The sequence below is a fragment of the Equus caballus genome, chromosome 17 (genome assembly GCF_041296265.1).
Source record: "Equus caballus isolate H_3958 breed thoroughbred chromosome 17, TB-T2T, whole genome shotgun sequence".
Taxonomy (NCBI): Eukaryota; Metazoa; Chordata; class Mammalia; order Perissodactyla; family Equidae; genus Equus; species Equus caballus.
Genome location: NC_091700.1, coordinates 28,772,487 through 28,799,507, shown reverse-complemented (window position 1 = coordinate 28,799,507; position 27,021 = coordinate 28,772,487). Strand labels below are relative to the sequence as shown.

At 37.5% G+C, this 27,021-nt stretch overlaps 1 protein-coding gene across 8 annotated transcripts in view; it reads right to left on the bottom strand.

The window, feature by feature from the left end:
* FRY (FRY microtubule binding protein) overlaps positions 1 to 27,021 on the bottom strand; it is a 404,013-nt gene that overhangs the window by 119,131 nt on the left and 257,861 nt on the right. For all 8 annotated transcript variants that reach the window (XM_070239478.1, XM_070239480.1, XM_070239479.1 and 5 more), the window contains 6 exons: positions 17,210 to 17,313; positions 16,654 to 16,762; positions 14,906 to 14,992; positions 10,517 to 10,688; positions 9,031 to 9,163; positions 4,142 to 4,249 (listed from right to left, as the gene is read on the bottom strand). In XM_070239478.1, the coding sequence (XP_070095579.1) occupies positions 4,142 to 4,249; positions 9,031 to 9,163; positions 10,517 to 10,688; positions 14,906 to 14,992; positions 16,654 to 16,762; positions 17,210 to 17,313 (713 nt within the window). The remainder of the gene's footprint in view (positions 1 to 4,141; positions 4,250 to 9,030; positions 9,164 to 10,516; positions 10,689 to 14,905; positions 14,993 to 16,653; positions 16,763 to 17,209; positions 17,314 to 27,021) is intronic.

The window sequence follows — 27,021 nt, the reverse complement described above, 5'->3', positions numbered from 1 at the left end:
TCTTCTGAAGTTCAATCTCCTTGTCTGAAAATAGGAATGAATACATGCCCAGCTTTCCTAACTTAATGTATATGAAGATACATTGTACGTCATGGCATAATATGTTATTCAAATGTAAAGATGTCTAAAAATAACTAACATTTGCTGAGAGCTTACTGTGTTCTAGGCACTATGCTAAATGATTTAATTGCATTATTTAATTCTCACAACCCTATGACAAATTTTTGAAAGGGGAGGGTAAATATTGAACAGCAAACCCTTAGTGCATATGTAGTGCTGCAGGAAGTGACAGAAGACAGGAGCCTGTAGACTGTTGGGGAAAGGTCCTTCCTGTGGTCAAGGGATAGAGCAGGAAATATTGGAAAGAGAATGAGAAAAAAAAGATGGCGACTGCCAAGGAGAGTAGTAAATTCCCCCCGGTACGTGGAGAATCCTTGGGGGACCCAGACAGCAGGCTCTGCTGAGAGCAAGAAGGAAGTGCTCCCCAGGGATCTTATCATAACTTCAGGAAGGCCTGAGAACTTTCCATAGAGCCTAAATGGAAAGATTCCTCACACTTGGCCATTATGAGTGGGCTGAGCAATACGTATAAAATCAGAAATCTAGTAGCTTGGAGAAAGAGGTTTGCCAGTTTCATTCCACGAACCATCGTTATGCTGCACATACTAATAAAAGTCTGAGGTTAGAGTGTCTGTAGTATTTAGCCATTACCTAAAATGCTGGGAAGGGGGCCTGGGGGCAGTTATGTTGGACATATCCTTGAAATTCCTTATTCAGGGAAGTGGGATGGGAGGGACATGAACTGGCATGAATGTTGGTCTTATTTTGCCAATTAGGAAGAAAACCAAGTGTTTCTTCAGTAAAAATGTACCATGGATGTGACTGTGAAGTGTCTGAATAAAAGGTCTCACACCTCTCTGACTAGACCATTATTGTCTCAAAAGTCAACTTAATCCAGATGGGATTGGACTATGGGGAAATAAAGTGACTAAAGACTTGAAACCCACATTTATTGTGATTGAATTGCTTCAAATTTGTCCTCTGGCTCTCTTGAGGAGATCTGAAGGGGCTCATTTTCTCACAGGTTAATAGGACCCAGTGTGTAGGTCGAGCACTCCAAGTTATCTTTCCCCTGAGGACAACAGCCTCTGGCTTTTTTTGAAACTTATGAAAAAGAGTTCTTCACAGGCTTCCCATATAAGTCCAGTCATTTTCCTGATTTCACCCTAAGACTTGAACTCTCAAGAATATTTATTTGTTCTTTCTCCTCATAAAAACAGTACCCATTGCTTTGGGCTTTGCAAGAATGGACATAATAATAAACACGATGCACTATAAATAGCATTGACATTCCAACCATGTCTAACAGAATTCCCTCCTGACACGCCTGGCATCATGGTCTGCAGATTCAGACGTCACTGGATTAGCCTATCAAGGTGATTCCAGAGGTAAGACTCTCCCACATGGATTTATAGCAAAATAGCCTTAGAGACTTTACCAGAACGTTGCACGATATTTAAAAAACAGTATTTCAAAGGCCTTAGTGTACATAACCATCACCAATTAGAAGTTCACTGAAATAAGTGAATTTTGCTTCTACTTCGATTTAACTGATAACTATTCTTTCCCTGCTGACACATTTTCCCTCAGATTAACCAAATGCCTATGTCTTATGTCATTTAGTCCTCTCAACAGTCTTATGAGATAGGCAGTATTATTCCAATTTTACCAAGGAAAAGAGAGAGCCTGAGGGGTTAACTAATTTGTCTAGATCAAGTGGCTAGTAAAACGGCAAAGCAAGGATGGAAAATTCAGGATTTCCAAATGATTCAGTTTTATTCCCATGTTTTTGTACCTCCGCCAAATCTTTCAGATGGTGGTCTCTCATTCTGCAGGGGTACACATGGCCATGAAGAGGGATCTTCTATTCCCTAATTCCTCTCAGCCATATCCAGCCTTTTCACCCAGCAACCCTTCCTCTGTAGAAACACTTGTCTCCTAATCCCACCCTCTCCACTGTTGTCCATGGCAAACTGATAGGTGCTTCTTTACGTTTCTGGGTAATTTTGGCACTTGTCTCACAGCTTTTCTTTATTCTCCGTCTTTGCTATCAACCTGAGAGACTCAATATTATTGTGGATGACCCTTTATAGCGTCTCAGTCTCTTTATTCCTCAGCTTCCCCCACCCCCAAATCATTGTGTTTACTATTCCTTAGGAATCCACCCTTTGTTCCTCCTTAGACCTCCTCACCTGAAGATCTAAACATGGAATGGAAGAAGGAAGAAGGACCCATGGTCTGGAGGTTGCTGATTACAGCAAAGAATCAGTTATAGGTAGTAGGTGACAAAAGCCAGCGAGAAGAGTAGAAGGCTTTGGTCAGAGAGCACCAAGGCTTGAAACAGTGGTTTTCAAAGTAATGGGTCTTCAGTAAACCTCAAAATCCTGCATCATTCTTCTTCTAGTGGTGACTGGAAGAAGGAAAGGAGTGACCGTGTCTACATTTGCAGTGAAGAGCAATGGGGAAGGACACTAGGCTATAAAAGCTATTAATTGATAGCAGGAAGTGATCAACAGAGGAGTCCAAACTGGTGGTCCAAATCAGGGGGCACCAGGAGATATGGTGCTCCATGGGGATACTCAAAAGCTGTGGGGTGACCACTGGGTGGTCTGCAGTCATGTGAGACGGGGGTTGGGTTACTTTATTTGGATACTGATGGGAAGGGTGCTCTCCGAAGGCTAGAGAATGTGAGTAAACAAGGATACACATGATGCATCTTTCATTCAATCAGCGTTAATATTTGTTATCTTTTTCCAGGCTTTCCTCTATTTCACCATTATCAGATTAACCAGCCTAAAACAACATTTTTCATCATGTTATTCTCCTCCTTAAAAACTCCATCAGTCCAAATGTCTCAGCTAAAAGTAAAGATTAGCTGAAAACCTACCTCTCCAGTCTTATTTCCATTTCTTTTTATCCTTGGGTTTCCAAACTCCTTTTTCTCTCTTTTTTTCAAATCAAGGATGACTTTTGTTCTTCCTCATTCCACTCCCTCCATGCACCCCATGTTTCTAATGATTTTGCCTTCTCAATTGCATTTAGGTAATAAGACACTTCTGATTTTTAAATTAAAGACATGCATAATTGTCAACTAGAACTTCAGATCAACATGAGAAAATTAAGCTTACTTAACTATAATGATATAATTTTACTCAAAGCAAATTACTTTAGGCTCTATTTAGAGTGTGCGTTCTTGTGGAGGATGGGGAGGGTGATAAATGTATGATTTTTGGCAGCTTTCTGAAGTACTAAAGTTAGTTCAGGATGCCTATTACCCACCTTTTTTGGGCCTCTGGGGGTCTGTGGGTCTCAGGTTGGGCATCAGACCCAGAATGAAGCCAGGGTCTTTTCCAGCCAGACTCATCTCCTCATTTCCCAGTCCCACCTCTGTGCCTCTGCTCATGTCACTCCCTTTGTAAACCCCTCTGAATTCTGTCTTTCCTTCAAAGGGCAGTTCAAGTTCCACCTTGTCCCAGGAGTTATTTGCAGACTTCCCCAGTCCATGACTGAACTCATACATCACTGAACTCATATATCACACTTTTTGTGTCATTAATTTGCACAATTTCAGGCCTTGGATTGTTAGTTACCTTTTATGCTTATGTAATTTGCTTCCACATTGGATTTTAAACCGCTGAACGTGCAAGAAAAAACAGAAAAATAAAAAAATTTTCTTTATTCCTCCTTGCCTACACATAGTACCTAGCATAATGCCTAATTTAGTAAATACTTGTCAGTTTTTGATAATCATTCTATTTTTTTTTTTAAAGATTGGCACCTGGGCTAACAACTGTTGCCAATCTTCTTTTTTTTTTTTCTACTTTATTTCCCCAAACCCCCCCTGTACACAGTTGTGTATCTTAGTCGCAGGTCCTTCTAGTTGTGGGATATGCGACGCTGCCTTAATGTGGCCTAATGAGCGGTGCCATGTCCGCGCCCAGGATCCGAACCCTGGGCCGCCACAGCAGAGCGCACGAGCTTAACCACTCGGCCACGGAGCTGGCCCCTATTTTTTAAGGAATAAAGACAAAGTATTAAAATCAGTTTTGATCAAATAATGCTCAGTACGGTTCTCACCCACCTAGCCAGCAAGTCAATAAGTTCAAGTTTTGACATCCCATCGGGAAGCAGTCGGGGAATAGCAGCAACACAGGTCCTGAAAAGATCTATTTTTGGCTTTCTCTCACCCCTAGAATTTGAAAATAAAGTTTAAACATAGGTCAAAGGTTATCAGAATTAAAAAAAAAAATCAATCAAATATGTGAACAAAGACTAGAATCCATGGCTTTTGAATCACTGCCTGGTGTTTGCTCCATATTATTCTCAAATGTTTATTGACTTTTATAGCTAGGCCAGTTCTAAGAGAACTTATAAAGATTTAAATATTTGACAAAGGTATATATCTGAAAAGAAAAATGCTGATATCACTAGCATTCCACCATCCGGCTTGCCATTCAGTTGGGCTCTGTGGGGTCTGGTCCCTGCAGGGGGCATTTAAAACACTGAATTCACTGAAATGCTTAATGCATCAGTACATAAGAAATACACTGCAGTCTTTCCTACATTCAGCATTTAAAAATGGGATTTTAATATATACAAGGAAGGGTGCTTCTAACAAGCACGACATCTGGAAGCTTCTCTCCCTGATGAGTTACACTTCTCCTCTAGAGTCCCCAGCCCTACTTTTAAAAAAAATTAAGTGCTTCCAAAAATAAGTCTTTCATAATGTTAAGTAAAATCCTGAAAAATATATATAGTTGTGCACCCATTTCGGATTTTTAAAATTATACTGATGTGCCTGACCTCTATGGAGATTCCTTCCCTCTTTTTACTTTCTTGAGAATATAAATATTAAAGGTAATTAATGCCTTTTGTATTCTGTTGTAAAATCTCAAGGAAAAATGTAAATTTTGTGATAAATTATTTCCATTTTTAGGTGTTCAAATAGATAACTGTTTGATTCTTTTTTTTTTTTTTTTTTTTTTTTAATTTTTTTTTTATTAATGTTATGATAGATTACAACCTTGTGAGATTTCAGTTGTACATTTTTGTTAGTCATGTTGTGGGTACACCACTTCCCCCTTTGTGCCCTCCCCCCACCCCCCCTTTTCCCTTGTAACCACCAATCAGATCTCCTTCTCAATATACTAATTTCCACCTATGAGTGGAGTCATATAGAGTTCGTCTTTCTCTGACTGACTTATTTCGCTTAACATAATACCCTCGAGGTCCATCCACATTGTTGTGAATGGGCCAATTTCGTCTTTTTTTATGGCTGAGTAGTATTCCATTGTGTATATATACCACATCTTCTTTATCCAATCATTAGTTTCTGGGCATGTAGGCTGGTTCCACGTCTTGGCTATTGTAAATAATGCTGCAATGAACATAGGGGTGCAACGGACTCTTGAGATATCTGATATCAGGTTCTTAGGATAGATACCCAGTAATGGGATGGCTGGGTCATAGGGTATTTCTATTTTTAACTTTTTGAGAAATCTCCATACTGTTTTCCATAGTGGCTGTACCAGTTTGCATTCCCACCAACAGTGTATGAGGGTTCCTCTTTCTCCACAACCCCTCCAACATTTGTCGTTCTTGGTTTTGGATGTTTTTGCCAATCTAACGGGGGTAAGGTGATATCTTAGTGTAGTTTTGATTTGCATTTCCCTGATGATTAGCGATGATGAACATCTTTTCATGTGTCTATTGGCCATATTCATATCTTCTTTTGAGAAATGTCTGTTCATGTCCTCTGCCCATTTTTTGATCGGGTTGTTTGTTTTATTGTTGTTAAGCAGTGTGAGTTCTTTGTATATTATGGAGATTAACCCTTTGTCGGATAAGTGGCTTGTAAATATTTTTTCCCAATTAGTGAGCTGTTTTTTTGTTTCAATCCTGTTTTCCCTTGCCTTGAAGAAGCTCTTTAGTCTGATGAAGTCCCATTTGTTTATTCTTTCTATTGTTTCCCTCAACTGAGGAGTTACAGTGTCCGAAAAGATTCTTTTGAAACTGATGTCAAAGAGTGTACTGCCTATATTCTCTTCCAAAAGACTTATTGTCTCAGGCCTAATCTTTAGGTCTTTGATCCATTTTGAGTTTATTTTGGTGTGTGGAGAAAAAGAATGGTCAATTTTCAATCTTTTGCATGTGGCTGTCCAGTTTTCCCAGCACCATTTGTTGAAGAGACTTTCTTTTCTCCATTGTAGGCCCTCTGCTCCTTTGTCGAAGATTAGCTGTCCATAATAACTGTTTGATTCTTAACCACATATTTTATCAACAACCTTTATGGAAAAACTAAATGACACATCAAATCTTTCAAATAACTTAAGTGATAAAATATAACAACAAAATTACATTCTGATGATTTATTCTTCTGAGAATAAATATAAAATTGGCAACCAAAGTAATGCAATCATAGGATATAAACACAATCACAACAATGCAAAGTAGCATAGAAGTAATTCCTTCTTGGAGCAGTAATTGTGGTCAGAACAGAAATGCAATAAGCAGAATTATCGTCTCTATCATCTGAAGATGATGATCAGACAGAAATTTTGCTCTGTGACATGACTTTTTAGCATGCTTTTGTAAGCTTCTTAGGAATGAATCAGAAACTGTTTATGTGAAAAATAAAACAGATATATGCTGACTTCTAAAATACTCTGCTTTTGTGGAAAGTCATAAGATTACTTTCTGTCCTTCTCCAGTCCTTTTGAATGGGATGCACGAGGACTCTAGAGAAGTCTTCAAATGACATCCTCAATAGCTGTACAGAGTTAGAGCCTGGTGATCTCTCTCCACTGTTCATCTGCAACACAGTGAGTTGTTTAAACAGTTCTCCTAACTTGCTCACCAGATGTTTTAAACAGCCGGGATTATTTTCATATCTGTCGGAAAACAGATGACCCCGCCTGGCCTGAAGTGTAGGGGGAATTCTGCCAGGCTCCCAGGCTGATAAAGCAAGCCTAGATTAGAAACTCTAATTGGTGCACGATTTCCTTTTACTAATGCAGTCTTTGCTCTCTGGGCTTTTATAGGAGCATGTGAACCCTCCAAATAACATAATTTTTGTTAACAGATATTATTATTATATATTATATAAATATTACTATTATTTGATAGCATGAACCACAAAAGGGATGAGGAACACAAACGGAGCAACACAGAATGCTTACATGTTCAAGTTCATACCCTAAGCAGTGCCTGGGAAAGCAGTGGACCAACTTTGTATGTCAGCTCTAATGACTGTTTCCATTAATGTGTGTGGACCACAGCTGTCTCCTGCTAAATGCTTATATGATGCCCTAATGTGTCCTTGTGTTTTAGAAGTGTAGCAATGAGTTATTTTCTATCAGGGATCTGCCTTAAAGCCTAGCATCAAAAATATTCCTAGCCCTATTTTGGGGTCTTAAGATGGTTGAATAGGAAAAAGCAAAGAATCACTTTAGAAAAAGTTTAAGGTATTTGTTAAAATACAAACGAAGAAGTTTACAGTTACATTTAAACTTGTACCTTTTTATGGTTTTGAAAATATTGTTTTGGTCTTGACCCTATCTTATGATCTCTTGATTAGAAATATAGTTTTCCCTTGAAGGTCTTTCATTTCTTTACTATTTTGAGAGGAAACAACTACACGGCAGAACTTTTAAAAGCATTTCTTATATCTTCTACATTATAAATCGAAAATTGCTTTAATATATTCAAAGAGTTTGTAATAATGAGGTTAAAAGTTTATTGACAATCTGGCAAATTTGTGAGGTAAGAACTAGAGACATAGTATAATTAATGTTATTAACCTTGGTCAATTTTGATTCTGCTATGGTTTTGGTTGAAAAGTCTAAAGCAACATGATCTTCATATCATCTAAATCAAATGATTGGTAAGCTGCAGGATAATATGCATTTTGTAATCCCATTTTTGTGAAGAAAATATGTATATACATAAATTTGTGTTGACAGAGGGAAAGGTCTGGAAGGAATCACACTGTGCCAAGTAATGGTTGCAGATTCAAGTGGAGCCCTGATGAGGTGGCTTTCATTTTAACTTGATAGGCTGCTAAACATGTATTTAAAATAATCTCATATTTTTCCCTTTGTTTTATCATGTTTTGTTTTGTCATACTTTGTTTTCGATATGCTACCATTGTAATAAAAATACACACCCACAATACGAACTTCCCTGTGTAGGTAACAACTCTCCAACTAATTGTGGTATTTGGAACTGGATATGCTGAGTGACAAAGGAAATTTTCCTCATTATATTTTTGGAAAGCCGCACAGGTGCCAAATATAATTTAATTCACAGTCCAACAACAAAGTCCAAACTTTCTTAAAGTGTAAAGTTATAACATAATCCTAGTTCCTGCCATAATTAATCAAAAGTAGCAAATATAAGCTGTATGAGTTTCTTCTGCAGAGCTCTAATCACAAATCTAGATCTTAGATCTTGGCTAAAAAGACTTGATTTCTACATTCAAAGCTACAAATGCTTTCTTAAATCCAGTGTTTCAATGGCACAGTTGCATAGAGACTATTAAAAGTAGGTTTAACTCTCACAGTTCAGGAACTATTACTAGAAACAGTGAATCTGAGATTTATAAAGATGGAACGTCTGTGAACTGATGATGTTACTATACAGCATGTGCTGTGATAAAGCTTGGGAGCAGAACATCACTTCTGAAAAATGTGGACAGGTAAAAGAGGCTTGGGCCCCATTTTCTAACTTACTGGCCTAAAGATACTTGAGATATAACCAAAATAGATCTAGCTCAGGTTTGACCTTATTTTTAGAGTTAGTCAAATATTATCAAATTATGTTTTTACTATTCGTAACACTTCTTAGAACTCTGATTCTAAGAAGATGAGAACAAAATACAGAATAAATGGGAAGAATAAATGAGAAGAATCTCTAGTGCTGTCTTTTAGTGAATCAGTCGTTCACTGAAAGCTCAGTGCTCGCTGTACTCACGTGATCATGTCTTCGGGTTCTTTGTTCAACATCTGGACGTTAGTTAGCATCATACATCTTCCTACTTCTTTATCAAGGTGCCTTAAAATGTTGTCCACAGCTTTTCGTACTTGAGAATAATATAATGACATGCCTGAAAAACAAGGATTATAGTTATTTCTTTGACTAAATCTTTCAAAGAATGAAACCGTAGTTTATTTATCCTCTATGACATTTTTTTCCTGAAGACTTTTTCTGGGTCAATGACTTCTTTGAGCAGAGGCTAATTCAATCTCTTATCTGCAGTACTCTTAGCATAATGGCCTGCACTTAGTAAGTGTTCAAATAATCACTTAAATTCAATAAATAGGAATTCTAATACTTCAAAGGGAAATGTTTGCCAGGAAAGTTAACATAAACAAGGAAATAGAAAATTTTACTTTAGAATTTTTATGTTTCTGGTTAATACAAGAAGACTCACCATTATTAGTGATTATGTGAATAAAAGATAATTCTCATTTAGGGTTAGGATTTTAACAACTTCATATTATTCTCTGAAATATATGTGCGGATTTTTTTTCCAGTAAAATAAAATGACTTCACATCATAAATTTTAAAACTAAGAAAAGTATATTTTAGTTATATTATTTTTACTGCTTTCAGTAAATACAGTGTCAATATCCTACAGTGGAAGAAAAATATGTATAGCATATACATTTCACAGATGTATATGAATTTTATATATTTATGGATACAATACGAATGAAAAGTAAGTTGCTTTGCATCTCAAATTTGAACTTTAATGAAACAATTACTAATGGTTATTTCTCAATCACTAAATCTTTCTGAACTCATTTAAGAATTGCTTAATGAAAGATAAATATTTTAAAGCAAAGTTTCCTCATGTGTTTCCTTCAGGCCTTTGCAATCCAGGAACTATCCTAACCAAGTACCTACTACAGTAGGTATCTAAATTCAGGGACTCAGTAAGAATGAAATAAATGCAAATAATCACCTCTTTGAATTAAGATAGCTAAATTAAAAAGAAAATAATCTCATGTAGGCTGAACCCACAATACAACCTAGCGTATGTGGGATTTGGCATGTTTAAAACACAGGTTGAACTAATTTTACTGAAGAAAAAGAAGGAAAGGAACCATAAAAATGAACAAATATATCGTTGCCTTATAAATAGGGTTCTCTACCAAAGGACACAGATGTCTCAGAAATTTACTGTAAATTGTAGATAATCAATATTTGGAAGTTTGAAAAGACCAGACAGAAAAGTCTAACATTTAAATGAAAAAAGGTTTACCAGGAAGCTCCAATAAGTTTAAAGAGCAGTAAACCAAAGCACGGCCTGAATCAATCAAAACAACTAATGTTGGAATGTCTCGTCAGCTCCTTTTACGAAGACTTTTTAAAAGCAAATCTCACTAAGGGTAGGTATCTATTGGTCATTTTCAAGCTTAATAAGGCCCAGCTCTAACACATCCTTGAAACCCACCAATCATTTTGGCTTCCTCTTCAGTTAGCGTTTTACTCAAATATGTTTTCTTCACTCTCAGTGTGTTTCCTGAAGGGAGAACAGCCCCTGTAACCGGCATGGGAGGCTCACCATCTTTCTGCTGCAAGCTATCAGCTATGACCAGGAAGGCCCGTAAGCCAATGTTCATTCTCTGTGAGAGACAATATGTTCATGATTAAAAAAAGAGACCCAATTAGCATCATGGAATTAAACTACCAGTCTTTTAGAGAAGTTAAGCTTGGCTCCCCATCTAGATTAGCATGAGAAAGTCTTTTAATATGCACAAGAGTTTAGGTCAAATCTATGAAAATAAAATTAAGTTTCTGTCACTGTTTGTTGCTGCATCACAAGAAAACAACTGGGAAGATTTTCCCCAAACTTGGAGGGCATGTTTCAGATGGTCATACATCATATTCTGTTTGGGGGATGCTGGGTGCCCCTCAAAGGGAGAGGCAGTCATCTTCTGGAGCAGCTGCAACTAAGGCAACTGAAGTAAATAAAAGGCTCCATGTCTCCCGGAGGGAGAGAGAGGCCACGTGTGTTAATTCACAAAGACTGAATGAAAACAAACAGGAGTTCCAAATGTGAACCGCAGAACAAACATCGTCTGCTCTGAACTGCAGGTTGTTGACTTTGATTCACAAAGGCTGTCAAGTCTGAAAATAATTTTTAAAGCTTCAATGCTGCAAAACCTGTTACTGATACAAGCATACAAGCTTATAAGAAGAAACGCCATTCTGGGCCAGATTATCTTCTTCAGGCTCTGGTAAGGCAAGATGTTGGCTCTGAAAGATGACTCAGTAAGACAGCTGCTCCCAGGAGAGATGACCTTAAAAGGTCAGAAGGCACTAAAACATCTGTACTTCCTTAAACAGCCATGTGAAAAACATTTACACACATATTTTCAAACCACGTGAAGTAATCAGTTCACAAAGTAGATTACTATCTACAGCAGAAAATAATTACTAGTACTAACAATGATAATCTAGTTACAATTTATTGAGTCCCCAAAATACATCCAGGACTGCTCATTAACTCCCATCTTTAAAATAGCCATACAAGGAAGGTATGGTTATTCCCATTTTTCAGGTGTGGAAACTGAGGCCACATAACCTGTAGGTGAGAAGTTATGTGTCTAAGTCAGGTTTGCCTGTATCACTTATTCTGTGGAGCCTAATTATGTTTTATAACTTAAAGTAACAACTATGTCTATTCATTCTCAAACTATTTATTCAGGCTTCAAGGAATGATGACATTTCAAGCAGGATTTGGTGAACATTTCTCTGCTCATTTATACCCAATCCAATGTGTACTTGATGATTTTATGGCCTTCAATTATATTCTATTTCCATTTTCTAGAGTGAAAAATTATTGACTTTAAAAAATTTCACTGTATATCAAAGTCTATTAGTTCCTTCATTTATTTTAGTTGTTCTTACATGAAATGTTTTCTAGGCTTGCGTATTTTTCCCAAGACACAGCATCGTTTTGGGTGAGGAAGTATAATATTCAATTCAGGAGACACAGTACCAACAGAATAACCATGGATTGACATAATGGTCAAGCCTCAGTTATTTACAAGTGGATTATCTAATTTATGAACCATCCTTGCCAGTTCTCTTAGTTTTACTTCCCTCTGGACAATACCAAGCGAAGAAGTAAGATGCGATAATTTGAGACATATATTTTGAACTTAATTTCAAAAATAATTTTTAAAAAATATTTTTATAGGTTTGCATCATGTATTACCCCTTTATGATTTGTCTGGTCTTGAGAAATTACTTAACTTTTCCAAGACCAAGTGTCAGCTTCCTTTCTATAAAATGAGGGTAATTATACCTATTGGTCATACAGGGCTATAGTGAGGATTAGAGAAAATGTCTGAAAAGTTCCTGCTGGCAAATATATAAGATAGGCTAGAATCTCCATGTTATTTTTTTTAAAGTCAAGTTTACTGAGATATAATTCACATGTAGTAAAATCCACTCCTTTTAGTTGTGTAGTTCTCTGAATTTTGAGAAACATACAGAGTCAGATAACCACCATCACAGTCAAGATACAAAATATTTCCATCATCCCAAAAAGCTCCCCCATGCCTCTCCCAACCCCAGCACCTGACAATCATTGTTTAATTTCTCCCTACAATTTTGTCTTTTCCAGAGTGTGATATAAATGGAATCAAACAGTACATAGCCTTTTGTGTCTGGCTTCTTTCACTTAGCGTAACGCTTTGGAGATGTTGCGGCAATATCAGTAATTTGTTCCTTTTTATTGCTGAATGGTATTCTATTGTATTGATGATTCATGATTTGTTTAGACAGTTGTTGAACATGAGTTGCTTTCCTGTTTTTAGTGATTATGAACAAAGCTGCTATAAATATTTGTTCAAACCTTTGTGGACACATGTTTTAATTTCTCTTGGATAATTTCTAGATCATATGGTAAGTGTATGTTTAACCTTATAAGAAACTGCCAAACTGTTTTCTAAAGTGGTTGTACCTTTTTGCATTTTCACTAAAATAGTATGAAGTTCCAGTTGTTCTGTATCCTTTCTCAGCATATCTCATTGTGGTTTTAATTAGCATTTCCCTAATGACTAATAATGTTGAACATCTTTTCATGCACTTATTGGCCATTTGTATCTCTTCTTTGGTGGAAAGGCTGTTCATTTTGCCCATTTAAAAAACTGGGTTATTTTCTTATTGTTGAGTTGTGAGAGTTCCTTATATATCCTGGATAGAAGTGCTTTGTCAATATGTGTTTTGCAAACACTTTTTCCCAGTCTGTGGCTTTATAATTTATTAACAGTTAATATTAATCTATAGTATCTTTTAAAGCTCAGACATTTTTTATTTTGATGATGTTCAATTTATCAACTTATTATTTTGTAATTTATGTTTTTTGTATCCTAAGAAATTTTTGCCTAACTGAAGCTCACAAAAATTTTATGTTTTCTTCTGGAAGATTTATAATGCTGGATTTCACATTTAGGTTTATGATTCATTTTGAGTTAATTTTTGCTTACAGTGCAAATTACGGGTCGAAGTTCATTATTTTGCAAGGAGATGTCCAATTGTTCAGCATCATTTATTGGAAAGACTATCCTTTATCCATTGAAATAACCTGGAGCCATAATTCCCGAGCAAGAGAAGACTCTACTATTTGGGCCCTGGGCTTCCTTCGAGCCAAAATGCCCTGGCTTTGCATTGGCTTTACCCTCCCTCTCCTCACTCATTGGCTACAGCAATTCAAGAAGCCTGTGATGTCATTAGACACCAGACAGAAACTCCCATTTTGAGGCTTCTTGGGCTGTCCCTAGACATGTGGCAACCTTAGCACCAAGAAGAGAATGCAGGATGTGGTGGGAAGGAGCAAGAGGATGCCAGAGACCTGCCTTCCCTTTTGTGACTAACCAGCTGCCTCTTTCGAGCCTTTGGGCTCTGGGCTTCCTTCCTCATTGACAGAATGAAGGAGCCAGATAATATCTGATGATGGGAACAATCTTTTTAAAAAATTTTTTATGGTGTGCAATTTATTTCACTTCTTTTTGCTTATGAGTTTGTAATATCAATATAATTTTGCAAGGAGATCTAGAAAAGTATTCTGTTCATTTTACTGGTAAAAAAAAGATGAAGTTCAGAAGGCAAATGTCATATAGCTAGTAAAAGTGGTAGAACCTGAGGCCAGTGGCAAATCCAACTTTGCTGACTTCGGGTTCAGTATTCCTTCTACAATCTCATAGGGAAAGGGCTGCAAAGAGGCAGCTTGCCAGGCATATTTCTCTTGGCCAATCATGTTTTTAAAAGTTTAAAATTGACTGTGCTTTTCATTGGCACAGGCCCCAACACTCCACGTTGTATATCATACCCATGACACATTCATTTCTATGATCCGCCTGGCCCTTTAGTTGGGATGCTTCCACAGGAACGTATATTCATACATTATTTATTTAATCCCACTGTGTTTTAGTATTTTACTATTACATGTATTTATTCTTCTCTGTTTCATCACTTCCCAATATTCAACCTGTTAATCTGCATCAAAATAATTATAAGAAAAAGTACTGACTTTTCTAAAATAAAACAACCTGTCTGGTAGTGACAGACGATCTTTTTGGGCAAGGTTAACTCTGTTATACAACAACAGAATATGGTAGCACATCAACCTTTCATCATTCTAAGTCTATTCATCCAAAACCTTACTTCTGAAATTCCATCATCTCTACTATTTAGTCAAATAACACGGACAGAAATAAATAGAAGGCTTTTTAGAAAAATGTCCTTCACTCCATTTCCCAAAGTTGCAGAGCACAGGTATGGCTCTGCCAATGCATGCTCTGTTAGGAGTACACAGGAGGATCATTCATACCTCTGGATTGAGACTGAAAGCCTTTGCTGGTTTCCCCACACAAAGAAAATCAAAAATGATTTCTTTCATTGCAAAATCTAAACGCTCCTATAGTGAAAAAGAGAAAACAAAGCAAGTGTTAAAATACAAATTCAACGTAAAATATCTGTTTTCATCATATGCACCAAACAGGTGGCTGCTCAAAGAAGAGAGGTTCTGCTCAGTTTTATGGCTCACAGGGAGTCCCTGAAGGAGGACCATGCCCATCTGAACCTGTGGTGGAGCTGCTTTTGTTTTTGGGTGGCATGCAGAGATGCCTTCATTATATAATATACACAATTAGCCCCTAAAGAACAGAATGACTAACGACAAAAAACCAAAAAAGTGAAAAACCAAAACACTTGATGTCTCTGGGCTTATAGAGAGTCCAAACTCTTTATGCTTGTACTACAGATGCTGATAACTTCTTGAAATTCAGTTTAAAATGTATTTTTGAAAATAATACTGCAAAACGACCATTTTCTAACATTACAAATCCTTTGGCTCATATTGTAATAGACAATTCTGCAAGTGAAATGAACAATCATCAAATAAGGCATATTTAGGTTACTCAAATGAGAAAGTTTAAGTGAGGTTCTAATAATTTGAGGCAGTGGCTACCAAGATATGACAGGTTCATTTTATACAACATATTCCAGAATAATAAAAGTACATTCTCAGCCACATGATCTCTACATGTAGAAAAGTTACATTAATTTATCCGCCTGCAAAGCATATAGTGTCCTTTCCCTAAGCACAAATATTACAGAGGCATTTCATTATACCAAAAACCCAAAGAGATATCATATATTCAATAGTCTGTGAAGTAACAATTGAACCTTATGTCTTTACATCAATATCAATTGTAACTCAACAGTATTTTCATGCCTATTATTTCTCTTTATCCACACAACATTCTGAGGTATAGTGGGAAAGCATTTTCACCTACATTTTACAGACAAAGAAACTGAGAAATAAGATGTTCTCTGACTGGCTTAAGGGTAATAGAGCTGGTGCATGGCAGAGGTTGAACTGGAAAAATTGTATTTTCATTTTCCTCTGTAAATCACAGGAAGTCAAACGTGGGGTAAAACCATTTACTCACATAGTGTTTTAAAAAGTCAAAATCTTGGGTCTAAATAGTACAATAAATACTAAAAACTATGTTTAATATTATTGGACCCCGTGTTTAAGTAAATTAGTACATGTAAAGTGCTTGGAACAGTTCTTGGCAAAGAGTAAGTGCTTGATAAATGCTAATATTCCTATTACATTCTTATTTTCAAAGGGTGAAAGTTAGAGATTATTTACTCCTCAAACTTCACTAAATTGTCTTCTTTTGATTTCCTCCAAACATCAGACTCTTCGCTTCCTACTGACTTACAGAATCCAGCACAGAGAATCAGGAAAAAACAAGGAGTAAGAGTCAAGAGACTTTTGCTAATAGGTGCTGTGACCTTAGATGAGTCACTTAAACTCTGTCTCTCAGTTACTTCATTTGCCAAACGCTGAAAACACGTGACATATCCATGTCACGATTTGTTCTGAAGCAAAAAAAAAAAAGAAAAAGAAAAGAAAACTATGTGTAGAAACACTTGCAAAACCATTCTAAAAAGTCTATACATGTAAGATATTATTTTAGACTCTTGATCTGTTAGTACTTCATAAGAAGGAGATTGGCTACTTCAAGGCAATTAGAGGACTCTCAGTGCCAGAAGTTTCTCCATTACCTGGGCAATGAACTGGATGATTTTCACAAAGATGTTCAGAGGCATGTCCCTTGGCACCACACCACGGGACCCTTTGGGGAAAAGCGTTGTGATGATGGTTATAAGACGGCTGAAAGATAAGGGGAAAAAAGAGAAAACAAGCAAGATTGGCTGAGCTCCAGTTCTTTAAGGGAAAATGGCAGATGTTTCATCTTATCTAAGTATCAGAGAGAATTCAGAAAAAGAAAACAAACCACTTCATCCCTTTTCCATTAGCATAATTACTCTACGAAAAGTTTTTCTGGAAAACTAAGGGCAGTTGGAAAATTATAGCCGTTTCCTTTGTTAAAGAGGCAAATGCAGCCCTGGACACGAAACTTGGCAGAGGCTGGAGTTTCTGTAATGGCTGCTGAGCCAATGACCAAGGAAAGCCTGAAAATGTCCTTAGGACTTAGACCTTTTAGAAACTGTCGGGTTTGAACAGCTTCTAGTATGGTCAGCATAGGTAGCAATAAAACAAAACACCCTCTTCACTGGCTGAGTGTGTGGTTACCATTAACCCAAGCCAGCTTCTTACCTCTGAGTAGCTGTGTTGCTTTCACATTTAATTCGAATCATGTAAACCCAAAGTAATCTGTACAGAGATTCCAGTGCAACTCGAGCCATCTTGGGGTCTTTATTCTACAATAGAAACCAAGATGTAAGATTGTAGATTAAATGGTGATGTATGGAGATTATTCTTTTCTGAATGCCTGGAAATGGAGGGCCCCAGGTTGGTGGCAGGGTGCCTACGAGACACACTGCATCATCTGGGACTTATGGGGTACTTGCCTCCCAGTGCCCATTGGGTAAATGATCTATGAAGAGGGACCCAAATAGCCACGGGGAGGGACAGAGTAGTTCTATGGGAACTCATGTCATTCTCTCCTTTGCCAAGGTGAATACTTGAGATTACCTTCTTCCTCCAGCCCTAGGGAACCTGTATCTCCTAGCACCAAGAGGAGATCAATCTGTTTTTTCTATCGTCGACTATGCCCTTGTAAATACTGCTATTGCTTTGATTCCCTGAATCTTCCCCCTCACCTCCCATCTAACTCCCCTCCAACGTTTAGTGAGACCAATGTGTAGTAGGCACCGTGCTAGAATCTGAGATATAGAGGTAAAAGATAATCCTTTCCCCCAAGACGTTCACACTCCGTGGGAGATGGGAGACAGATAACAAACAATCATCTCTAAGAGAGAAGGAAAAACTGGTAGGGACAGGAACTAGAGAATGGAAATTAGGGCAACCTATGGCAAACCCAGTGAGTGAGGTCAGGAAAGGTTTCCAGGGGTAGACAAAAACTCAGATGAACTTTAGTCCATTCATTTACTCATTCGTTCCTTCAACAAACATTTGAGTGGCTACACTGGGCCAGGTACTGTGCTTGGCACTAGAAACTTTGAATGATGTAAAAAAAAAAAAAAATGATGGGGAAGGAGAGCATTTTAGGCAAAGGCAACAGTACGTGGAACTAAGAGAGCTGGTGAGAGGGGTCATGTTTCAGAACCTGGGAATAGTTTGCATGCCAGTGCCTAGGGCCAGGTGAATGAGCAGTGGCTGAAGAGGCTGGAGAGGAAGGCAGGGGTCACCTGAGGAACCCTACATACCCTACTCAATAAGGGGACCAGGGTTCTCATGATAGTGACAGGAGGCCACTAAGAAACCATGAAAGAAGTCCTAGTCTGCAGTGTGGGAAAAGAAGGAGATGCATGGAGACCAGCTGTGGCACATCTGCCAGCTTCCAGGAGACAAAAAATAGGCCAGAGAGGAGGGAATTGATTCCCTCCCCACTGTCCTACCTTACACAAGTCATATTCCTCTTGATTTACAAATCACAGATTGGGTGGCTTCCCTGATGCCTATGGGATCAAGTTATCATTTCTCGGCACAGCATACCTGACCAGTCAATATGTGGCTCTAGCCTACCTTTTCTGCCTCCCCTCCTGTTATTCTCCCACAAGCTCCCTAAACTCTAGCTAGGCCATGTTTATTCCATTTCTGTGTCAGGAGGGGGTTCCCCTCAGTCCCCTATCTGCCTTGCATCCTTAAGGTGAACTCTACTCCCTTATAGTCTACTTGAATGTCCCCTCCTTCAGGCAGACTTCTCTGTTCCTCCCCAATGTCCTGAACCCCATTAAAACTAACTATTCCCTCCTGAGGGTCCCCTGACCCTCACACAAACCTCTGGCACAGCCCTTCAACTCTTTACATAGGGTCTTGTTTAGACATCTGAAAGGAAGGGCATTATTTCCCCCTGACATCTGTTAGAATTCCTGCCATTCTGTGGGGGACTGATAAATGTTTGCTAAACAGTCTTTCAAAATCACTCTTAACTCTCTTAAAGGTCTTTTGCTTTTATGTTACTTCTCTTCCCTTATTCATTTATTTATCTTGTCATAATTGTTTTAGCTGTTTTATTCTTAGTGTAGATAATTTGGGTACTGATGATTTTTTTAGAATTCATAATTGTTTAGAGATTATCAAGGATAAAGTTCACCTTAAACTATTTACTGAATAAAGATGAGTCACAGAAACAAATTCTATGGAAAACACTCTAGGGAGCAGTTTTTTAGATTTAGGAAAGATAGATTTCTTATGTCTATGTAGTCAAAATAAGTTTTTAGTGTGATCATTACTGTAAAATTCTAAACTTCTATATGCATTTTGGTCTCTTTCTGGACTTCTTTTTTGTTCTGTTAGCCCGTCTATTCATGTCCTAATACCACATCATTTTAATTTTTGAGGTTTCAAAATGTGTTTTACTATCTGGCATGGCCTACCTTCCACCATCCACTGCTCTTTTTTCTTTCCTTTCTATTTTTAGAGTTTTTCTAGATATTTTTGCATGTTTATTCTTCCAAATAAGCTTTATAACTCGTTTTTTGGGCTCCAGGAAAAAAAAAGCCCCAACTTTTTAGAATCATACATTTATACATAAAGGATCATTTTTCGCCTGTTAGTAAAACACGTATGATATACCTTATAATTTGTTGAATGTTCTCATTACATAAAGAACTTTAGTAAACTACTGAACCAGTAAAAGTTGTGTTTAATATATTCCATCATTTAAAAATTTTGGGAATTCTAATTATCTTTCCTCTAACCCCTCCAAATCAGCAAATGTCTATGATGCCCTTACGTGGTGGTTAAAAGCAGACTCTAGACATACACTGTTTGGATTTGAATCCATCCTTGCTCTTCAATTTGGTAGTGAGGTGGCCAACCTCAGGCAAGTTCCTTAATCTCTCTGGGCCTGATGTTCCCCGTCTGTGATAATCTTCCCTCCCTCCTAGAAGTGTTATGAGAACTAAATAAGTTAAAGCATATAGGGCACTTGACACTGTTGCTGCCCATAGTACCTATTATTATGTACAAGGCACCAGGATCTAGCAGCAAGCAAGGGACATGTAGTCCCTGGCTTCAGGGAGCTTCCATTCTAGTGGAAATGTTTCTGCCTTTGTGATTTCCCTTTATTGGTATAGTATATAAAGTATTTTTTGTTTCCATAGTGTACCATTCAAAATTCTCTCATGTGCCTTATCTCATGTTGTAAACCTGATGGGGTAGGACGAGTATCATCAAAGTTTCAATGAGGAGCTTAACTGAGATCTCTAGTTTAAACGATTCATTTTACCGTCTTCTGTTTAACTTCAACCTCTTTTATACTTTTTCTGTTCCTGTACCCACGATTATCTTTTTGGTGCATCTTGCTGTGACCGATGTTCTTTCCCCCTTAGACTATCTCTGAGATTGCCTATTTTTGCTCCCACAGAGACTGAGAAGCAAATGGCTGACTTAAGTTTTTATTTTATTTTACCCTTGGATCCTGCACTGGTAAGTGGTTTTCAGCATTTCAAGATGATATCACAGATGGCTGCAGCTGACTCCCAGAATGACTTCCTCACCTTACTTCCACTCTCCGCACTGACAAGCGACATTCTGAAACTGCAAATGTGATGGTTCACCTCCCTGCATTTAAAGTCCCTAAGTGGCTTCTGATCAGATCCTGGACAACATCCACATTCCACGATGTGGAACACGAGGGGCCTTTGTGACCTGGCCCCCCATTACCACCTCCAGCCTCCACCTTGGGCGAGGTGCACTCCATGCCCTAACTCCCCTTCTGCATTTCCCTGAATGCCTGGAATGCCTTCTTACCCTTGGTCGACTTGGAAAATTCCCGATCCCTGGCAAGATTCAGTTAGATGTCATCTCCTCTATTACACTCCCCTGCCCCTCCACTCCTTCCTCCACCCCAGAGACTGCCAAGTGCCCCTGCTCTCTGTCTTCTAGAATGCTGTTCTCTCCGTTTACTTGTATGTTGACTACTAGACTGTAAGCTCCAGGAATTTTGGTTTGTTCATCTTTGTGCCCTCAGTGACTGCCATTACAGCTGGTTATCAGTAAATATCAAATTAAGAAAAAGCAACCTCAGGGGAGTAGCTGAACAACCTGATGCATAAGCCAGATTTCTTTATACAAAACTTACACAAAAGGCAACTCTTGGTCTACAGCTGAAGCTAATCTACATGATATAATGATATTACTAAACATCTTACACTTGTATGGCATTTTGATATTTCAAAAGTACTTTCACATACTATGACATCAGTTGAGGGATTTTTCTCATTGAGAGAGGCCAAACGACTTGCTCAAAGTGATGAGGCCAGTAAATGACAGCTGGGATAGGAACTGACTTCTGCTCCAATACGTACTGTTTTCTCAGAAACTGGAATGTATATGTTACATGGTGCTTATTATATGAGGCATTGTCATCAAAGCTGCATGTACATTAACTCATTTTAATTCTCACAACAACATATAAGGTAGATACTGTTATTGTTCTCACTTGCCAGATGAGGAGATAAAGGCACAGAGGGGCTAATAAGTGGTAGAGCCAGAATTTGACACTAGGCAATCTGGCTCTAACGTCTTCAGAGCATTAATTTTTCTCCTTCAGTTTAATACTATATGGAGGCTGCTCAGATATATGCTACTGCCACCTACCAGACTGCACTCTACTTGAAAACAGGACTTCTTCCTCTTTGTCTTTGCATTTCAATAGCAGCTAACATAAGAGGGGCTCAAGATATATTTTCAGGATGTAGACATTTTTGGCATATGTCTCAAACCACTGACTTCTCTGTCAAAGATCTCTACTTCAAGATTGAAAGACTATTTTCCCATTAGAATCTGCTTTTCCACTAATTAATCAACCAACAATTAATTTATTTATTATGTCTCTGAAGTTACATTGACAGAATTGTTTAAGAAACTAGTAGGCTTCAGAGTGGATCTTCCCTAGGCCTCTGCATCTCATCTCACTGCTGGTCACTGACACACTTATGCGACATGTCAGCCTGCCCAACATCATGCCCACCTTCTTTATTTTATTTTAGTATTTATTTATTTGGTGAGGAAGATTGGCCCTGAGCTAACATCTATTGCCAATCTTTGCCTTTTTGCTTGAGGAAGATCGTCCCTGAGCTAATATCTGTAACAATCTTCCTCCATTTTGTATGTGGGACCCCGGCACAGCGTGGCTTGAGGAACAGTGGCTTGAGGATCCCCTCCTGGGATCTGAACCCATGAAGCCCAGGATGCTAAAGAGGAGCTAATGAACTTAGCTACTGCACCACCAGGCTGGCCCCCACCTTCTTTAAATTTTGCTTTTGATTCACTTAAAGCAATTCAGTGTTAATAGTAACAAGTAGGGAGAAATGAATTTACTGATAACTTGGCTGGTGGTAGGGTCATTGGACAGACCAATGTTTCTCAAGGTCCATCAGCTGACCATTTGCACCAAGTCACCTGGGTTTCTTAAGTAGATTCCTTGGCTGCACCTCAGACATTCTAAACCAGAATCTCTGGAGGTAGGTTGCAAGAAATTGCATTTGTAATGGGCTTCCTTGGAGATACTCATGCGTGCTAAGGTAATGATCTATTGACATAGACAGATAAATAATTTTAGTCATCTATTGAACTTGTTATACTCAAATACCTTCTAGTCTTCTCTTCCATTTCAACTAAAGCCATTGGAATAAATCTACTTCTTTCTGTTATATGTCATTGCACATCACAGTCAAGACTTTTCTCCTTTTTGGCATTTCCTTTTGATACTTGAATCAATTTGCTTTGATCATAATTCACTCTTTTTGATGACTGTATTATCCAAATAATATATGTGCTATCATTTAGGATAACCTCTAAAATTACCATACCAACAATTTACAGAGATTATTTTTCTATTCAATGGCTGAATAATAAAGGCCTTCATGGAAAGTAATACACTTGTCATCTGATCACTAATTTTTAGACCCAGTTTACATGCACTATTAGAATTTATAAATTCCACTTTGAAATGTCCCTTTGACAGATCTGAAACTTAGATGATAAGAGATTTTCTCAAGTTTCTAGAAATGAAGTTAATATCAAAGCAGAATAATTACTTCTTGAAAATTAATATTTAAAAAAACCTAATATTGGGGCTGGCCCAGCGGCTGAGTGGTTAAAGTTTATGCATTCTGCTTTGGTGGCCTGGGTTCATGGGTTTGGATCCTGGGTGCAGACCTACTCCACTCATCAGCCATGCTGTGGAGGCATCCCACATATAAAAAATAGAGGAAGATTGGCACAGATGTTAGCTCAGAGCTAATCTTCCTCAAATTAAACAACAAAAAAAGAGGGTGATTGGCAATGGATGTGAGCTCACGGCGAATCTTCCTTATCAAAAAAAAAAGCTAATATTGTACCGTTTAAATTTGATATTTACAAAGAAAATAGTAGTTCTTTTAAAATAAATGGTGCCATACATTTTAATGCATTCCAGCAACGACTGTGGAACCATTAATATATTACTCAATATCCCCATTTATAAAATAAAGATATTATTAATACCTTTACTATTATATGAAAAGTTAAGTAAAAAGCACTCCTTAAACTTCATTGTGATTATTACACACAAATACATATTAAATGCTGAAGACAAGTTTCATCAAATATATTTATGACAACTATACTCTTTTTGAGACTCTCAGTGGAAATCAAGAGGCCTTCCTTGTACCCTCCCTCCCCTGCCCTCCTAAATGAGTCATCCTCTATCATAATATCCTATTTGATTTTCTTTATAGCAGTTATCACTATCTGATGTTTCTTTTCTAATGCAGTTGTTTACTTGTTTATTGTCTGTCTCCTGCACTAAATTACAAGGTCTAAGAGAACAGAGAGTGTTACTGTCTTATTCATCGCTATTCCCACACCTAGAACAGCACCTGGTACACTTCTTGTAAAGAACTGTTGACCCATCGACTGACTGAACAAGTGAACAGATTCAAGTCTTAGCACAAGCAGTGACTGAGATGAAAGGAGAATCATTTTTAATTCTGTACTTTGGTTTCTAGGACTATGAAACTAGGCTGACTAATGTCTAACCTTCAGGTGAAGTATTGCTATCTGAGCAACATTTTTAGAAAAACATAAATAATATACAGGAAAGCTCAGTGCAGCCAGTGACATTGTCAGGATAGTCTGTGACATTGTATGCAAAGCCCCTACCACTGGCCTATCTCATAACAGATCTTCAATTAATGAAGCTCCTAACAGATCTTCTGTTGTTGTTATTACCCACAGAGTAAATACATTTCTTAGCTTTTGAGGTTTACTTTTTGGCTTTGTTTTGTTTTTATAATCTGGACCTCAGTGGTATATTATATCCATTATTGTAAAAGAAAAGAAGTAAAATTCTCCCAAGTACATCCATTTCGAAGGATAAGAAGCTAGCATGTAATTATTATGAACACTTAATAAATACTACATTTTGAAAGAACTATTAATAAGTGGGGATTTATAACAAAAATTAAAAATACGATTAAATCAAGTTTTCAAAACACATTTCCTTTTTTCAGAATTAGGTATATTATGGCAGATGTGAAGGGAATGTATCATTTTTTTATAGCTTAATACGCTCAGATTCTGACTTAAAATACATAGAAGAAAATAGTATTGGTCACCACTGACCAAGAGCTCCTGAAAGATATCAATGTTGTGATGAGAAGGTGCCATAAATTTCTCATCACTTTACAACGCTATATTGCTAATATATGAATGACCGAGTTAACTAAGTGTTAATAAAGTCTTCAAGTTTGTGTCACCAAAGCAGCCTGCTTCTGACAGACCAATGCTGAGGATAAACCAGGTCACTGACATTAAATGAGCGTTGGATCTGAGAGCTTGTTTACTTTGAAAGCAACAGACTTTTCATGCTCATACACACTCCTCTTCTGCTATATGTCAAGCTGCCACCTTGATGACTCAGCTCTGCAGAACACATCAAAGATGGCTACCAAGTTCCACATGCAGGGTTCAAACACTAGGTTCATTATACTTAAGCCTGTGTAGGGGAGGGGGACACAAGCGAGAAGGATGCTGGAGGGAAAAAGGGGGAATGGGAATAGTGGGAAGAGTTAGTTTGGTGGTCCTTTATAAAATGATACAGTTGGCTCTAAATCCCATAAATTACTGAAGGTATTCAAGACAAAGCATACTTCTGAAGCCATGTTAACTAACATACTTCAGGTATTTCTTCCCTATTGAGGACTCGTGAGGAGGTTTGGAAGGTTTTCTCTATATTTATGGCATTTTAAAATGGTCCCATTTAAAACTTACTGGGTTTAGTTCTAAATATATGTGATACAATTTTATTCTAATTGTAATTCATCAAGGATCTTTTTATATCTTTTAGCCTTGGGGTGATGAATTCCAACAATTTATTATCCATAAAGTAAAACATCATTGCCTTTACTTTCCCTAATAACCACCTGTTTCATGCTTCCTGGGGTACAAGACTCTGCAAATGGCGCACGTATCTCCCTACTCCCCACTCTTACATCCCTGACTGTCTGGATCATGCATTTTGAAACTTCATTACATATCCCCTAGTGAAATGCTAAGGTTCTCAAGGATAGGGACTCTATTCTATACCTATGACTTGACTTCCCCATCTTTCCCACTTCCAGCACCTTCCCTCACACAGGGAGCACTTCATAACTACCGTGAGTTGAATTGAATTCTGGAATGTGGTTCAGTCTCTCTATGCTATTGACTCTCTATATTCTCTCTGGTCTTATTGCATTTCTCTTTTAGACATCTTAATTTTTGAAATGTTTGCATAGGGAAGCATCATCAGTGTGCAGCCCCACTTCTCTCCAGAGCCATTTATAATCCTGTTATTAAGTCATTTTGCTGGCTTTGACCAGAGCTCCAAATAATATTCTAACTTTGAAGCAATTAAGTTCCAAAATAAGATTGTGCTGCTATATTTCAAAAGCAACTTTGACAAAAAACTTTTGGTCTTTTTTGGTCACAATATTAAATTGTCATGCAAGATATTATTTTAATTCTAACAAAAATTCATCAAAACATATGCAGCATAATATATAAAGAAAAATGCACTATGGATGTTCTTAACCATTTCTTTTTTGTTTTGAACAAAATGACCACTTTCTATTTGTGTAACATGTAAGAGGGGGAAAAATATGTTTTAGTGGAACTAATAACTGGATAACTTCAAAGTGGACCAAATAATAAAAAAATGACATTGGGCTGCATGCTAGAGGTGAATGACAGATGGATAAATCACTAAAGAAAATCCCTAAAGAAAAGATCTAAAAGTGGCCATTACATAATGGTTGATAACCCTGAAAAGCATTTTGTCTTTCAGAATACTTAAAAGCTTAATTCTATATCCACTGCTATTATGTTTCACCGCCAATTTGAAGAAAATGAATGATTCTAATCTTGGATTTCACAATCAGCTTTTAGAGCCAGTACATAGCTGGTGCTTAAAACAACTCTAATGCAGGTTATTGTGTAATTATGGTAAACGCCAAAATAATATAATTAATCTTAATCGTTTCACCAAATTAAAGTGTTTCAGAACAAAAAAGACAAGGCAACATGTAGAAGCACACACATAGTTTTACAACTAAGTATAGTTAAAAAATTCTAAAGAAGCAAATATCAAACTTGTAAAAGAAATTCAACATCTTTGGACACAATGGGGAATAATTATGAAAAATATATGCTATTTGCACTTATATTAGGGATGGTTTTCATTTAATTGTGTTTTATGAATAGGTCACTAGAACTTAATATGTTTACCTCTTTAAAGTTATCAAGCCAATAAGCTATTCATTACAGTTGTTTTCACTGCAGGTCCTCAGTTTCAGGGACCATGACTATCCCTCACGTGGCCCAGCCCCTGTGCCTCCGACCTGGGAGCAGCTGTTCAGTGAATGCTTAGGACTCACCGACTGTCATGGGGCTTGAATTGAAAACCTTCAAATAAT